Source organism: Oncorhynchus nerka, linkage group LG22 (genome assembly GCF_034236695.1).
Source record: "Oncorhynchus nerka isolate Pitt River linkage group LG22, Oner_Uvic_2.0, whole genome shotgun sequence".
NCBI classification, from domain to species: Eukaryota; Metazoa; Chordata; class Actinopteri; order Salmoniformes; family Salmonidae; genus Oncorhynchus; species Oncorhynchus nerka.
Window position 1 is genome coordinate 11,917,483 of NC_088417.1, and position 14,949 is coordinate 11,932,431.

Sequence of the window (14,949 nt, forward strand, 5' to 3'; positions counted from 1 at the left end):
ATACACTTCCCATACACTTCCCATACACTTCCCATACACTTCCCATACACAACCATACACAACCATACACTTCCCATACACAACCATACACAACCATACACAACCATACACTTCCTGTAGTTGTTGATCAGTCTTTCACATCGCTGTGGAGGAATTTTGGACCACTCTCCCATACAGAACTGCTTTTTAACTCAGTGACATTTGTGGGTTTTCAAGCATGAACTGTCACAAAGTCTCACTTGGGATTAGGTCTGGACTTTGACTAGGCCATTACAAAACTTTACATTTGTTGCTTTTTATACATTTTCATGTAGATTGTGTGTTTTGGAATAGTGGCACAACCAGTTAGTGAGTGTAAGGGGGCAATTACTTTTTCACACAGGGGTATTGGGTGTTGCATAACTTCGTTAGTTAAATAAATAAATAACAATTAAAAAAATGTAAACTCAGGTTCCCTTGATCTAATATTAGGTTTTGGTTGAACATCTGATAACATTTAGTATTAAAAAAACTCTAAAATAGAGAAAATCAGAAACGGGGGAAATACTGTTTCATGTCACTGACTTTAATATCTTCACATGTTTATTTATTTATTTGTTATGTTCAGGTGATATAAAAAGCATTATGTGGAGCACACCCAGAGAAAATGAATTATTGTAGAGGTGCTGACTAACGGTGAATACACTGTAAGCTATAAAAACAAAGAGAGTTGCACAATCTATATATATATAAAAACTCCCAGTAATTTATTAAGGAAAACACCAACGTTTCGGCATCACTGTTCCTTCTTCAGGGTAAAGACATGAATGCTTAAACCAGGTTATGCAGACAAACAGTGTAATTAGTGCAACAATGACAATAGTGAGGGGTGTGTCATAATTATGAGGTTAATTAGAATGAATTGAGTGAAACTGTTAAAATGATAGTTTACAGCATATTGACTATATTAGGCTATTGTTATCATTAACATTAGTATAAGATTAACATCACATATATAATTTCACATATATTTAATATATTTAAAATGTTGCTACATGTAATCTTGTGGTTCATCCATAATGCATAATAAGCATCATCAACAGGGGGAACATATTGGTTCTACGCTGATAAGATGTAGAAAGAATAGATCCATTTATCAGACTTGTTCATAAAAATAATTGTTCATAAAAAGGGCCAGAGATCAAAGTCAGTATTCAGACCACTAGGGGTCAATGTTTTTAAATAGGAAATCCAGTAGGCCTCCCTCTGTAGTAGTAGGATCTCCATGTTACATGTGATGAGATAGATTACTCCCTTTATCTTGCAAGAGATGATCCCCCTCAAGCTGTAAAACAACAGAATGTGGAATAAGTCAAGGGGTCCTTCCTGAAGACACGGAGGATACCAAACATTAGGAACACCTTCCTAACTTACATTTGTTGTCTCGCCCAAACACCCTCTAAATGGCACCCACACACAATACACTTCTCAATTGTCTCAAGGCTTAAAATCCTTCTTTAACCTGTCTCCTCTTTAACCTGTCACCTCCCCTTCATCTACACTGATTGAAGTGGATTTAACAAGTGACTTCAATAAGGGATCATATCTTTCACTTGGATTCACCTGGTCAGTCTATGTCATGGAAAGAGCAGTAAGATACAGCTGAACACTGATTCTGATCTATCACCTAATACCTACTCACATATCCATTGATAGTGAGTGGAAGCCTGATCTACATGCAGACACATCATTTAATTGTAATTTCATACATTTTATCCACATACAGGCAAAGCAGTTTCCACATAACTGCAATGAGCTTGTTAGTCCCTTTTTTGTCAGTCCCCCATATCCCCATTCCCACCATATAGCAGCATCAGCGTAGTATAATGTCCAATAGTCAATACTTTCTCTCTTCTCTCTCTGAACCATCTGGTCCCTCCACCTCTCAATTCCTGACCCTGTCCTCCAGAGCCTTCAGCTCTCCCTCTACCTGTTGAGGGAAGTGGCTCTCACCTAACAGGTAAAGTACACCCTCAGCTCCTGGGTCTCCTTCTCCCAGAAGACCTTGTGCAGGTCAAAGAGGGTTTTGTCTAGAAGGTATACAGCTTTAAAAAGAAATAAAGAATAAAAAACGTTTTCTAGCAAGTTTAGGATATTTTATGCAGCATATTAGGATAATTAACATAGCAGGTTATGATAATTAGATTCAAGTACAGAAAAGGGTTGAGATTAGATAAAATGCTAAAATAATTCAACTTTTGACGTAAATTTGACAAAAGCTTCATCCCACCTAGACTTGACCGTCGAAGATGGCGCCAATTTCCACCTTGCCTCTCAGGCGCTGCAGGTCGCTGGCTCTCTCCTGTGGTACCTGTGGACTCTCTTTTCACATCAATTCAATAAGAAGTGATTTTGGTAGCAGGTTAGGTGCAGGGCCGAACTACTGAACGGTCCCATAAAGCATATGATAGCAAAATGTGTTGCATAGCAGGAAATGAGTTTTAACACTGCAACACTTTGTCTCAGCCTCATGGCAAAATGTGAACACAAGCATGATGAGCTAATAAACACCAAAATAAATATCTGCTTCATGACAAAAAGTGTAGAATTTCAGGAAGTTAGCTTTAAAACTGACAAAATGTGTAGAATAGCGTTATAAATTGCAAATGTTTCTCTCTGCACTGTGGCAAAATGTGTTCAAGAAAGTACAATGTGCAAAATGTGTTCAAGAAAGTACAGTGGCAAGAAAAAGTATGTGAACCCTTTGGAATTACATGGATTTCTGCAGAAATTGGTCATAAACTGTGATCTTCATCTGAGTCACAACAATAGACACACACAGTGTGCTTAAATTAGTAACACACAAATTATTATATTTTCCTTGTCTTTATTGAATACATCATTTAAACATGCATAGTGTAGGTTGGAAAAGGTAAGGCTAATGGCTTCTCCAAAAGCTAGAGTCAAGAGACAGCTAACCTGGAGTCCAATCAATGAGATTGGTGGTGTTGGTGAGAGTTGCCCTGCCCTATACAGAACACTCACAACATTTGAGTTTGCTAATCACAAGAAGCATTGCCTGATTTTAACCATACTTTGAACAAAAGAGATCTCAGAAGACCTAAGATTAAGAATTGTTGACTTGCAAAAATCTGGGAATGGTTACAAAAGTATCTCTAAAAGCCTGGATGTTCATCAGTCCACGGTAAGACAAATTGTCTATATATGGTGGAAGTTCAGCACTGTTGCTACTCTCCCTAGGACTGGCCTTCCTGCAAAGATGACTGTAAGAGCACAGCGTAGAATGCTCAATGAGGTTAAGAAGAATCCTAGAGTGTATGCCAAAGACTTACAGAAATCTCTGGGACATGCTAACATCTCTGTTGACGAGTCTACGATACTTAAAACACTGAACAAAAATGGTGTTCATGGGAGGACAACACAGCAGAAGTCACTGCTCTCCAAAAAACCCCATTGCTGCACGTCTAAAGTTCACAAAAGAGCACCTGAATGTTTCACAGCGCTACTGGCAAAATATTTTGTGGACGGATTAAAATAAAGTTGAGTTGTTTGGAAGGAACACACAATACTGTGTGGAGAAATAAAGGCACAGCACACCAACATCAAAACCTCATCCCAACTGTAAATGATGGTGGAGGGAGCATCATGGTTTGAGCCTGCTTTGCTTCCACAGGGCCTGGACAGATTGCTATCATTGATGGGAAAATGTATTCCCAAGTTTATCAATACCTAATGCAGCAGAATGTAAGGCTATCTGTCTGCCAATTGAAGGTCAACAGAAGTTGGGTGATGCAACAGGACAACAACCCAAAACACAGAAGTAAATCAACAACAGAATGACTTCAACAGAAGAAAATACGCCTTCTGGAGTGACCCAGACAGAGTCCTAACCTCAACCTGATTGCGATGCAGTGGCATGACCTCAAGAGAGCAGTTCACACCAGACATCACAAGAATATTGCTGAACTGAAACAGTTCAGTAGTACAGAAAACGTTTGGTTGAGGTTATTGCTTCCAAAGGAGGGTAAAACCAGTTATAAAATCCAAAGGTTCACAAACTTTTCCCACCCTGCACTGTGAATGTTTACTCGTGTGTTCAATAAAGACGTGAAAACGTAGAATTGTTTGTGTGTTGTTAGTTTAAGCAGACTGTGTTTGTCTATTGTTGTGGCTTAGATGAAGATCAGATTAAATTGTATGACCAATTTAAGCAGGTAATTCCAAAGAGTTCACATACTTTTCCTTGCCACTGTAAACTCAGGGAACCAAACGCTGTCTTCCAACCCGAGATAGGAGAGCATTTTCTTAACCATATCACTTTTATCAAACCTATTTTTATTTATTTTTTAACCTTTATATAATCAAAGTGGAGTGAAAAGAGTGTCTCTGTGGCATCCAGCCCACCAGGCTCCTCTTTGCAAATAGACCTCAAAGAGGAAGTTGGTGTAGGAGAAGTTGAGTGGTGTGTGAGAATCACTCAGATACAATTACAGTTACTCTGTTTCATACCAAGTCTGTTTTTCATGTTGAAACATAATGTGACAACCATATGTTTTGCATCGAACTCAAATGTAACTTTTCCTTTTTTGTCTGGAGTCAAATTAATAGTGGAGTTTGGTTCATGATTTAACTATATTTTTTAAATCCCACACACATTCCTATTCAAGCCTGTCAAGAATCGACTTCTTCACAGTATCTTCTGTTATTTTGAATATTCAAAATAAATTAAAGAAAATGAATTATGAGTAATGAGATTCAATATGTTCTAATGTACTGCTGTTTGTTCATGTATTAGCTTTACAACTGAAGGACATAGTGTATTTGATATGGGGATGGTTCAATGCAATGTGTTGTGTGAGTTCAGTTACTCCACCAGTAAGTGTATGTTTGTACTGTTTCAGGTGATCAGTAGTGTGTGAGTTCTCACATGGCTTGTTCTGAGAACATGTTTTTTTCTCATTGGCCTCTTTATGTCAGGTGAGTCTTCAACACAACAACAACTAGTTATGAATCAGAGATAAAGGAATAACCACAAGTCATTATATTTTATGTGATGTGCTATATTCCAGCTTTTTAATTGTGTAGAAAAGTGTACAGTTAATTCCTGATTAGTGTATTTAATAGTCTGGATTTAAACTGCTGTGAAAACGTTTTTGCATATTTTCAGATATTCAATCAAAAGATATTAGATAAATGGAACCTGAGTGAATAAATAACACAACATTTACATACTTATTTAATTTATTTCTTAAACAAAGTTATGCTCCCTTACACTAAATAACTGGCTGTGCCTCCTTCAGCTGAAATGACAACCAACCAACATTCCCTGTAATTGTTGATCCGTCTCTCACATTGTTGTGGAGGAATTTTGGCAAACTGTCCCATGCAGATCTGCTTTAAATCAGCGACATTCATGGGTTTTCAAGCATGAACTGCTCGTTTCAAGTCCTGCCACAATATCTCAATTGGGATTAGGTCTGGACATTGAGTAGGCCATTCCAAAACTTTAAATTTGTTACTTTTAATACCTTTTCATGTATACTTGATTGTGTGTTTTGGAATGGTGGCACAACCAGTTATTGAGAGTAAGGGACAAATGACTTTTTCACACAGGGGTATTGGGTGTTGCATAACTTTGTTAATGAAAGAAAATAAATAACTATAAAAAGTTTATAAACTCAAGTTCCCTTTATCTAATATTAGGTTTTGGTTGAAGATCTGATAACAGTAAAAAAAGAAGCACAAATAGAGAACCAGAAAGGGGGAAATAATTCTTCATGTCTCTGTATGTTCATGTGAAACCTACATCTGTGTGCGGTTAACAGTATAGCTTCCACCACTGTTCCTATCACCACTCCTTGACAACATACCGACCAATTGAAAAATCACCTGTACATAGAAATAAGTTAGTATTATGTGAGCGGACCAAGTCATTTGGTGTCACTCTAAAACAGAGAGGTGGAATAAACAAGTCAGGAGTAGGTTTTCTTGGTTGAACGCAGTTCTCTATTGAGAGATTTCTGACAACACTTCTACATAATCAATGAGAATCTCCCAAGGAACAACATACATCTTCTTCTTTAGATGACACAGGAACACAAGACAATTATCTTTAAACTATAACAACAATCACAGATTTGTCACTGTCTTAATGGATCTTCTTTGGCTAGCTCCGTTCTCTTGGTAGCCATTCTACAGAGAGGGTTTGTCTCTCCTCTCCCTGCTGGTTCCATCCTCTCTCTTATAGGGGAAAGAGAATATGTCATTAGTACCGTCAGCTGTGCTTAATTACCTCTGGTTACCTTGTCTCAACATGCTTTGTTGGGCTACTATCCGTGAGCCCAGCCTGCCCTCTAGTGGTCCTTCCACAACTATTATTATTGGGAGAGACTGTAACAGTGATGGTATAAACCCTGGATCGCTGATTCTATGTAACGGCCAATGAGAGACTATGAAACCACCTGTCTCTATATATGGTACTCCCCAGAAGAAGCAGTCCTCCATGATAATTAATGGAATTCTACAGTATTTAAATCAAATGTTTCAAGGACTATATTACATGTATTTAAGTATTTTGTTGTAGAAGGGGAAGGTAAAGTTAGTACTCTATAAATAAAATACTTTAATGTCTTTACATGTTTATTTATTTATTTGTTATGTTCAGGTGATATAAAAAGCATTATGTGGAGCACATCCAGAGAAAATGACTTAGTGTAGAGGTGCTGACTAACGGTGAATACACTGTAAGCTATAAAAACAAAGAGAGTTGCACACTCTATATATATATAAACTCCCAGTAATTTATTGGGTAAAACACCAACGTTTCGGCATCACTGTTCCTTCTTCAGGGTAAAGTCATGAATGCTTGAACCAGGTTATGCAGACAAACAGTGCAATTAGTGCAACCAATGACAATCATGAGGGGTGTGTCACAATTATGAGGTTAATTAGAGTGAATTGAGTGAAACTGTTAAAAGACAATAGTTTACATCATATTGAATATATTAGCCTATTGTTATCATTAAAATTAGCATAAGATTAGCATCAACATACATTATTGTTTAATTTAATTTCACATGTATTTAATTGTTTCCAATTTCATAAAATGTTGTTACATGTAATCTTTTGGTTCATCAATAATGCATAATAAGCATCATCAACAGGGGGAACATATTGGTTGTACGCTGATAAACTGTAGAAAGAATACATTAATTTATAAGACTTCTTCATGAAATGAATAGTTCACAAGAAGGGCCTGAGATCAAAGTCAATATTAAGACAGTAGGGGTCAATGTTTTTAAATACCTCCTCTCCTTGGTTGGCCAACATGCTCAATGCGTGTGTATATGGGTGTGTTTTTGAGTGAGGAGATGGGATGGTTAGCTTCAACAAAGTGAGCTGCTACTGGATAGTCAGTGTTATTACACCTGATTGAGCTGCGGTGGTTGTCACACCCTGACCTTAGAGAGCTTTTTATGTCTCTATTTTGGTTTTGTTGGGGTGTGATTTGAATTTTCTTTTGTTTTTTATTCATCGATTTTAACAGTGTTCAGTTAAATAAAGGTCATGAACACTTACAACGCTGCGCTTTGGTCCGATTCCTCCTCATCAGACGACGACACACGTTACAGTGGTCAGGCTATGCATTGTTTTAATTGTCTTTTCGGTTGTCCTACGTAGGTTTTCCACATGAAACATGTGATGAGAGAGATTACTCCCTTTTCCTTGCAAGATATGATACCCCTAACAGGGATGTTTCCACCTGTATGTGGGTGTCTGAAGAAGGATGTTTTTGTAGTGCTATTGCACTGTGAGCATGAGTCACATTGGTATTTCCAATTGTGTGTCAAGAGTGTCTGAGTGGGTTCAGGGGGCAGGTCAGATCTCACTAAACTATCCACAATATTGTGATCACACTTATAGACCACCAGTGGGGGGTCCTTGAAGAGGTTTGCAATTCTATAGTCTGACTGCAGAATATGCCAGTGCTTCTTCAGGATTTCTTTAATTTTCTCTGAACACTTGGTGTACTTAGTGCAAAATATTTGTTTTTCTTCTTTACTTTTTAGCAATTCTTCTCGTGGTTTTTGAGATATTTTCATCGTTGCATCATCAGGGATTTTTTCCATGTAGCCTCTGATTTTGAAATTATTAGTCATTTTCTAAGCGTTGCTGTCTAAATCTGAATGTTGGCCACAGATTCGTTTAACCCTGCATAACTGGCTATATGGTAGACCATTCCTGAGTGGAAGGCGATGCATACTATCCGCACGTAGCAGGGTTTTGAGGTCTGTTGGCTTTGTGTACAAATCTGTATGTAATGCATCATTCTCTTTGATGATCCATAAGTCCAGGTAGTTTATTTTTCTCTCAAGTCTGCATGGTGAATTTGAGATATTCAGAGCTCTTGCTTAGCAGAGTTTGGAATTCATTTAGTTCCTGCTGACTTCCTTCCCAGAGCACAAAGACATCATCTATGTATCTCTTCCATGAGAGGATTTTAGAAAGTAGGGAGTGTGTCTGTTTTGTAAGTGTTTCCTCAAATTGTTCCACATAGTTTCTCATAGTTGGGGGCAAAGGAAAAAGGAAAAACTCTGACTCAAAGATGAAGCAGCTATTGGATAATACCAATTTAGTGAGTTTCAAGATGCAATCATTGGCTGGAGAAACGGTAGGGTCACTCTACTGAAGGAAGTGTTGCAGGTCACAAAATATAATTTAAAAGTCTGCATTAAGGTGTCTGTAATAGAATATACTTGTCTAAAACGAATATAGACATTAATAAATGCATTTCTATAGCTTCCAACATCTGTTTTACACTGAAGGAGTAGTAACAAGATGGCTGTGCAGTTGCCTCCAAACAGAGGCCCCTGTCAGTCATCTAGGGTTAATACACATCATTGAACTGAACTGATAATATATCAGAACCTCCCTGATGTTGTCCTTTATGTTGCAGGTGTTTTGGCCTGTTTTGGCCAACGAGATTTGATCGCCACAATGCCAGATAGACTGGATGTACTGACGGGCTCCTGTATTCAAATCCCATGTTTATTTGATATTCCTGACCAAAATAAGTATACATTTAACAGCACAATACTAACCTCTGGAGTGTGGATTAAAGGAAACCCATACTTTGGGGGCCATCCGGACAGTGTGATATTTAACAGTACTGAGATGGTCAACAGATATCAAGGGAAGATAACTGGAAACATGTCCCAGAAGAACTGCACCACAGTCGTCTTCAATGTAACCACCAATTACACTAATATATACTTCTTCAGGATTGAGAGTCAACCATTCCGTGCAACAGATCCTGATAAGTCTGTTAATATAGTTGTCAGTGGTAAGAGACAATTGAACTGTTTAGCAACTATTTTTCCCAGTTTAGATTCCTTGCATCAATGATAAGAGAAGAACAAGTGGACAGTTTAACTATTAGAGTAAAATATATTTATCTACAATGTATTACAGATTTGCCTTCCAGTCCCATCCTAACTGTCTCAGGTGAGGTGAAGGAAGGGACCCCTGTCAGTTTGAACTGCTCAGCTGTTGCTCCCTGTCCCGAACACCCCCCCGAGCTGACATGGACTCTCCCAACACAGTTCACAACTGAGAACCAACTGCAGGAGAATCCAGACCAAACCAAATCAGTTCTCTCCACGGTGACCTTCACTCCGTCATACCTTCATCATGAGAAGAACATCACTTGTACTGCAGTCTACCCAGTAGGGACAAGCAACAAGACAGCTGAACATAACATGATGCTTAACGTTTCATGTAAGATTTAGTCATCGGTTCCTGTAGAATAGATCATTCTATCATGTTTTCACTGATGATTGTAATAGAGTGGTTTTGATGAGACTATTCAATATACCATATCCAGATACATTCTAAATGAACCCCTCTCCCCCAGTCTCTCCTAAGGACACCTCGACCTCCATCAGTCCAGCTGATCCAGTATTAGTGGGCAGCTGTGTTAATCTGACCTGCAGCAGTACAGCCAACCCTCCTGTGACAAACTTCACCTGGTTCCAGATCAGTGGGGGTAAAACAACACAGATAGCATCTGGACAGAGTTACACCCTCAATGTTACTGTTGGTAATGGAGGACTGTACTACTGTGAAGGAAGAAATAGTCACGGCTGTGGGAAGTCGAATGAAGTGCAGCTGGCTATAAAAGGTAAAATGGGCACGTAGGGCACAATCGTAGGTTAGATATACAATATATATTCAAAAGTATGTGGACACCCCTTCAAATGTGTGGATTCAGTTATTAACATTTACATTACATTTAAGTCATTTAGCAGACGCTCTTATCCAGAGCGACTTACAAATTGGTGCGTTCACCTTATGACATCCAGTGGAACTGCCACTTTACAATAGTGCATCTAAATCTTTTAAGGGGGGAGGAGGATTACTTTATCCTATCCTAGGTATTCCTTAAAGAGGTGGGGTTTCAGGTGTCTCCGGAAGGTGGTGATTGACTCCGCTGTCCTGGCGTCGTGAGGGAGTTTGTTCCACCATTGGGGGGCCAGAGCAGCGAACAGTTTTGACTGGGCTGAGCGGGAACTGTACTTCCTCAGTGGTAGGGAGGCGAGCAGGCCAGAGGTGGATGAACGCAGTGCCCTTGTTTGGGTGTAGGGCCTGATCAGAGCCTGGAGGTACTGAGGTGCCGTTCCCCTCACAGCTCCGTAGGCAAGCACCATGGTCTTGTAGCGGATGCGAGCTTCAACTGGAAGCCAGTGGAGAGAGCGGAGGAGCGGGGTGACGTGAGAGAACTTGGGAAGGTTGAACACCAGACGGGCTGCGGCGTTCTGGATGAGCTGTAGGGGTTTAATGGCACAGGCAGGGAGCCCAGCCAACAGCGAGTTGCAGTAATCCAGACGGGAGATGACAAGTGCCTGGATTAGGACCTGCGCCGCTTCCTGTGTGAGGCAGGGTCGTACTCTGCGGATGTTGTAGAGCATGAACCTACAGGAACGGGCCACCGCCTTGATGTTATTTGAGAACGACAGGGTGTTGTCCAGGATCACGCCAAGGTTCTTAGCGCTCTGGGAGGAGGACACAATGGAGTTGTCAACCGTGATGGCGAGATCATGGAACGGGCAGTCCTTCCCCGGGAGGAAGAGCAGCTCCGTCTTGCCGAGGTTCAGCTTGAGGTGATGATCCGTCATCCACACTGATATGTCTGCCAGACATGCAGAGATGCGATTCGCCACCTGGTCGTCAGAAGGGGGAAAGGAGAAGATTAATTGTGTGTCGTCTGCATAGCAATGATAGGAGAGACCATGTGAGGTTATGACAGAGCCAAGTGACTTGGTGTATAGCGAGAATAGGAGAGGGCCTAGAACAGAGCCCTGGGGGACACCAGTGGTGAGAGCACGTGGTGAGGAGACAGATTCTCACATGTTGCTGACAGGTGTTTAAAATCGAGCACACAGCCATGCAATCTCTGTAGACAAACATTGGCAGTAGGATGGCAACATTCACTACCGAGCTACAAACTGCCTTTGGAAGCAATGGCAGCACAATAACTGTTTGTTGAGGGCTTCATGAAATGGCTTTCCATGGCTGAACAGCCGCACACAAGCCTAAGATCACTATGTGCAGTGACAAGAATCAGCTGCAGTGGTGTAAAGCTCACTGCCATTGGACTCTGGAGAAGTGGAAATCCGTTCTCTGGCTTGTTGAATATACGATTCACCATCTGGCAGTCCGGCGGACGAATCTGGGTTTTGACGGATTCCAGGAGAACATTACCTGCCCCAATGCATAGTGCCAACTGTAAAGTTTGGTAGATGAGGAATAATGGTCTGGGGCTGTTTTTTTCATGGTTTGTGCTGGGCACCTTAGTTCCAGTGAAGGGAATTCTTAACGCTACAGCATACAATGACATTCTATATTCCATATTAATGCCCAATATTTTGGAATTGATGTTCGACGAGCAGGTGTCCACATACTTTTGGTCATGTAGTGTACTTTAGAGATCTTTTTGTGAGAATTGACCACAATATGTGCTGTATTTTCAGGTCAAGGAGAGGTTATTGGGTTTGCAGCAGGAACTCTGGGGGCCTTTTTGCTTATCAGTCTGATCAGTCTTTTTGTATGGTAAGAACTATTCCTGGCATCAACGCAAAACAATTTTATTTCTGCTGTGTTTGTGCTTTTTAATATGAAATCCCTCTCAGTGCATTCAGAATACCTTTGTAAATGTCTTCCAGGAGGAGAAACTCGAGGCTCCACGATGGACTTGAAAGGACAGACAGTCCACAGGGACAGGTGGGAATAAGGCTCAACTTACAAAACCATCTACAAAGTGTATCTAAGGAAGTACTGAATTAATGCTGAAACTATTTAAAGCCATGAGGTTAACATCACTTTAGAGGAAGTTTAGGGGAGATGACCACATCGAAAGCAATGCCACATCCTGTAATGACATGGAATGATAACAGAATAGTTGTTGGACTTTGACAGTGTTTTGTTTAGATTGGAGCTCATTTGTTGACAAAATGAAATTCTTTACTCCTGTCAGTTGAATTGACATTTTCATTGTCATCCACTCAGTATGTGTTGTGTAACCTGCTGACCTTAGAGTTTTACACATTACTGAGGTTAGAGCTTTACACCTGTTCCTCTCTCTGTGTTCTCTCCACAGAACTCCCCGGTTGGGACAGTGTGTACTAACCAGGCCACAGCCGGAGAGGAACCAGAGAAACCTGCAGAAGACCAGCCTGAAGAGATCCAATACGGTGACATAGACTTCTCCAAACTACAGACCAAAGAGACCCCAGCTGCAGCCCAGGACAGGGTCCAGGGACAGGAGAGTGTGTACGCTGAAGTCAATGTGACCGGGAGTAGGGCCCAGGAACCACCACTTAACAACCTAGATGGGCTTTATGCACAAGTGACTTAATAAGTGCTTGTTAATTATTTTTCCAATGTGTATTAAGTGTTTTTATGTACAGTATTGTCATTGTGTTTCTTGCTTCATGTTTGTACTTCTGTTGCATTAATAATTGTGTGCTATTTGATTATCTGCATATTTGTAGAATTTTCTGGGATGAAAAGTGTTTAACTGTTACTATAGTGTTGATATGATGATGCAGGCTACTCTTTATTTTGGACCATTTCTTTTGAGTGTTGAGTTCACAGAGCATCTGTTTAATGGGTTCCAGTAATAGAGGAACTGCTGGGTTCAACTAGCTCACTGAAGGCAGATTAAGACCATATAAAGTCAATGATGACTGAGGAGAAAAGACACAGTTAGTTTTTTATTTTACCTTTATTTTACTAGGCAAGTCAGTAAAGAACAAATTCTTATTTTCAATGACGGCCTAGGAACAGTGGGTTAACTGCCTGTTCAGGGGCAGAACGACAGATTTGTACCTTGTCAGCTCGGGGATTTGAACTTGCAACCTTCCAGTTACTAGTCCAACGCTCTAACCACTAGGCTACCCTGCAGCCCCAGTTGGAGAGACAGTGGTCTGATACAAGACATGAAGTTGGTGCAGGAAGTCTACATGACGGCAGAATGGTGTTAACATCTACTAGTCACTGTTTCTCTTATTATTTTGTGCAGTTCCCAGAATAACAATAATATCTATTTTCAGTTTATATCTATTTAGAAGTAATTGTTTCAGTTTTTATGTTGAGTGTTAAATCGAAGAAACAATTGAGACTGCATTTCAGGTTGTTTATTAATTGCACTGTAATTAAAACCTTTACATTCAATTTCCATGACATCTTTTGGTCTTACTTGTCCAACATTTAACATCTCATTAAAGTGTATTCAATTGAGTTTTTGTGTCACTGTTCTACACACAATGTGGAATTATGTTTTTAGACATAAAAATGAAAAGCTGAAAGTCAATATGTCTTCAACACCTTTTCTATGGCAAGCCTAAATAAGTTCAGGAGTAAACATTTCCTTAACTTGTCACATGAGTTGCATGGATTCACTTTGTGTGCAATACTAGTGTTTAACATGATTTTTAAATGACTACCTCGTCTCTGTACCCCACACATACAATTATCTGTAAGGTCCCTCAGTCAAGCAGCAACTTTCATACAGATATAACCAGCTTTTCCATTGCCTCACAAAGAAGAGCACCTGTTGGTAGATAAAAAGAAAAAAGAAAATAAATCTGACATTGAAAACCCCTTTGAGCGTAGTGAGTTTATTAATTACACTTTGGATGGTTTATCAATACACTCAATCACTACAAAGATACAGGCGTCCTTCATAACTCAGTCGCCGGAGAGGAAAAACACTGCACAGGGATTTCACCCACAGGAGGTTGGTGGCACATTAATTGGGAGAACGTACTCGTGGTAATGACTGGAGCAGAACTGATGGAATGGTACCAAATACATCCAACATGTTTTCCATGTGTTTGATTCCATTCCATTTGCTCCGTTCCAGACATTATTATGAGTTGTCTTCCCCTCAGCAGCCTCCACTGATTTCACCATAAGGCCAATGGTGACTTTAAAACAGTTACATAGTTTAACGGCTGTGATTGGAGAAAACTGAGGATGGATCAACATGTTACTTACTCCATAATACTAACCTAAATGACAGACTGAAAAGAAGGAAACATGTACAGAATTAGAATATTCCTAAACATGCATTCTGTTTGCAATAAGGCACTAAAGTAAAACTGCTTGAAAATTAGCAAAGAAATTAATTCTATGTCCTGAATAAAAAGTGTATGTTTGGGGCAAATCCAACACAACACATCACTGAGTACCACTCTTCATATTTTCAAGGTGATGGCTGCACCGTGTTATGGGCATTCTATTTAATCCATTTTTAATTCAAGATGTAAAACAACAGAATATAAAATAAGTCAAGGGGTCCTTTCTGAAGACACTGAGGATACCAAACATTAGGAACACCTTCCTAACTTTGAGTTGAAACCCCTTTTGTCTTCAGAACAGCCTCAGTTC

At 39.8% G+C, this 14,949-nt stretch overlaps 1 protein-coding gene and 1 long non-coding RNA gene across 3 annotated transcripts; one reads left to right on the plus strand and one right to left on the minus strand.

The window, feature by feature from the left end:
* Positions 1-544: 544 nt before the first annotated feature.
* Positions 545-2,806, minus strand: LOC115127189 (uncharacterized). The gene is made up of 3 exons (XR_003863326.2): positions 2,270-2,806; positions 1,993-2,084; positions 545-1,324 (listed from the first exon to the last, which is right to left on the minus strand). It is a non-coding gene; the product is annotated as an uncharacterized LOC115127189 (long non-coding RNA).
* A 2,073-nt stretch (positions 2,807-4,879) lies between these two features.
* Positions 4,880-13,731, plus strand: LOC115119569 (myelin-associated glycoprotein-like). 2 transcript variants are annotated; one of them, XM_065006926.1, is made up of 7 exons: positions 4,880-4,977; positions 8,957-9,343; positions 9,472-9,777; positions 9,914-10,180; positions 12,030-12,108; positions 12,222-12,279; positions 12,656-13,731. In XM_065006926.1, exons 1-7 carry the CDS (start codon positions 4,971-4,973, stop codon positions 12,911-12,913), a joined length of 1,362 nt encoding a protein of 453 aa, XP_064862998.1. In that variant the 5' UTR covers positions 4,880-4,970; the 3' UTR covers positions 12,914-13,731. The 2 variants fall into 2 exon arrangements, with proteins under 2 accessions (XP_064862998.1, XP_064862999.1); XM_065006927.1 differs by lacking the exon at positions 12,030-12,108 and having other exon boundaries at positions 4,881-4,977; positions 12,656-12,856.
* Positions 13,732-14,949: the final 1,218 nt, after the last annotated feature.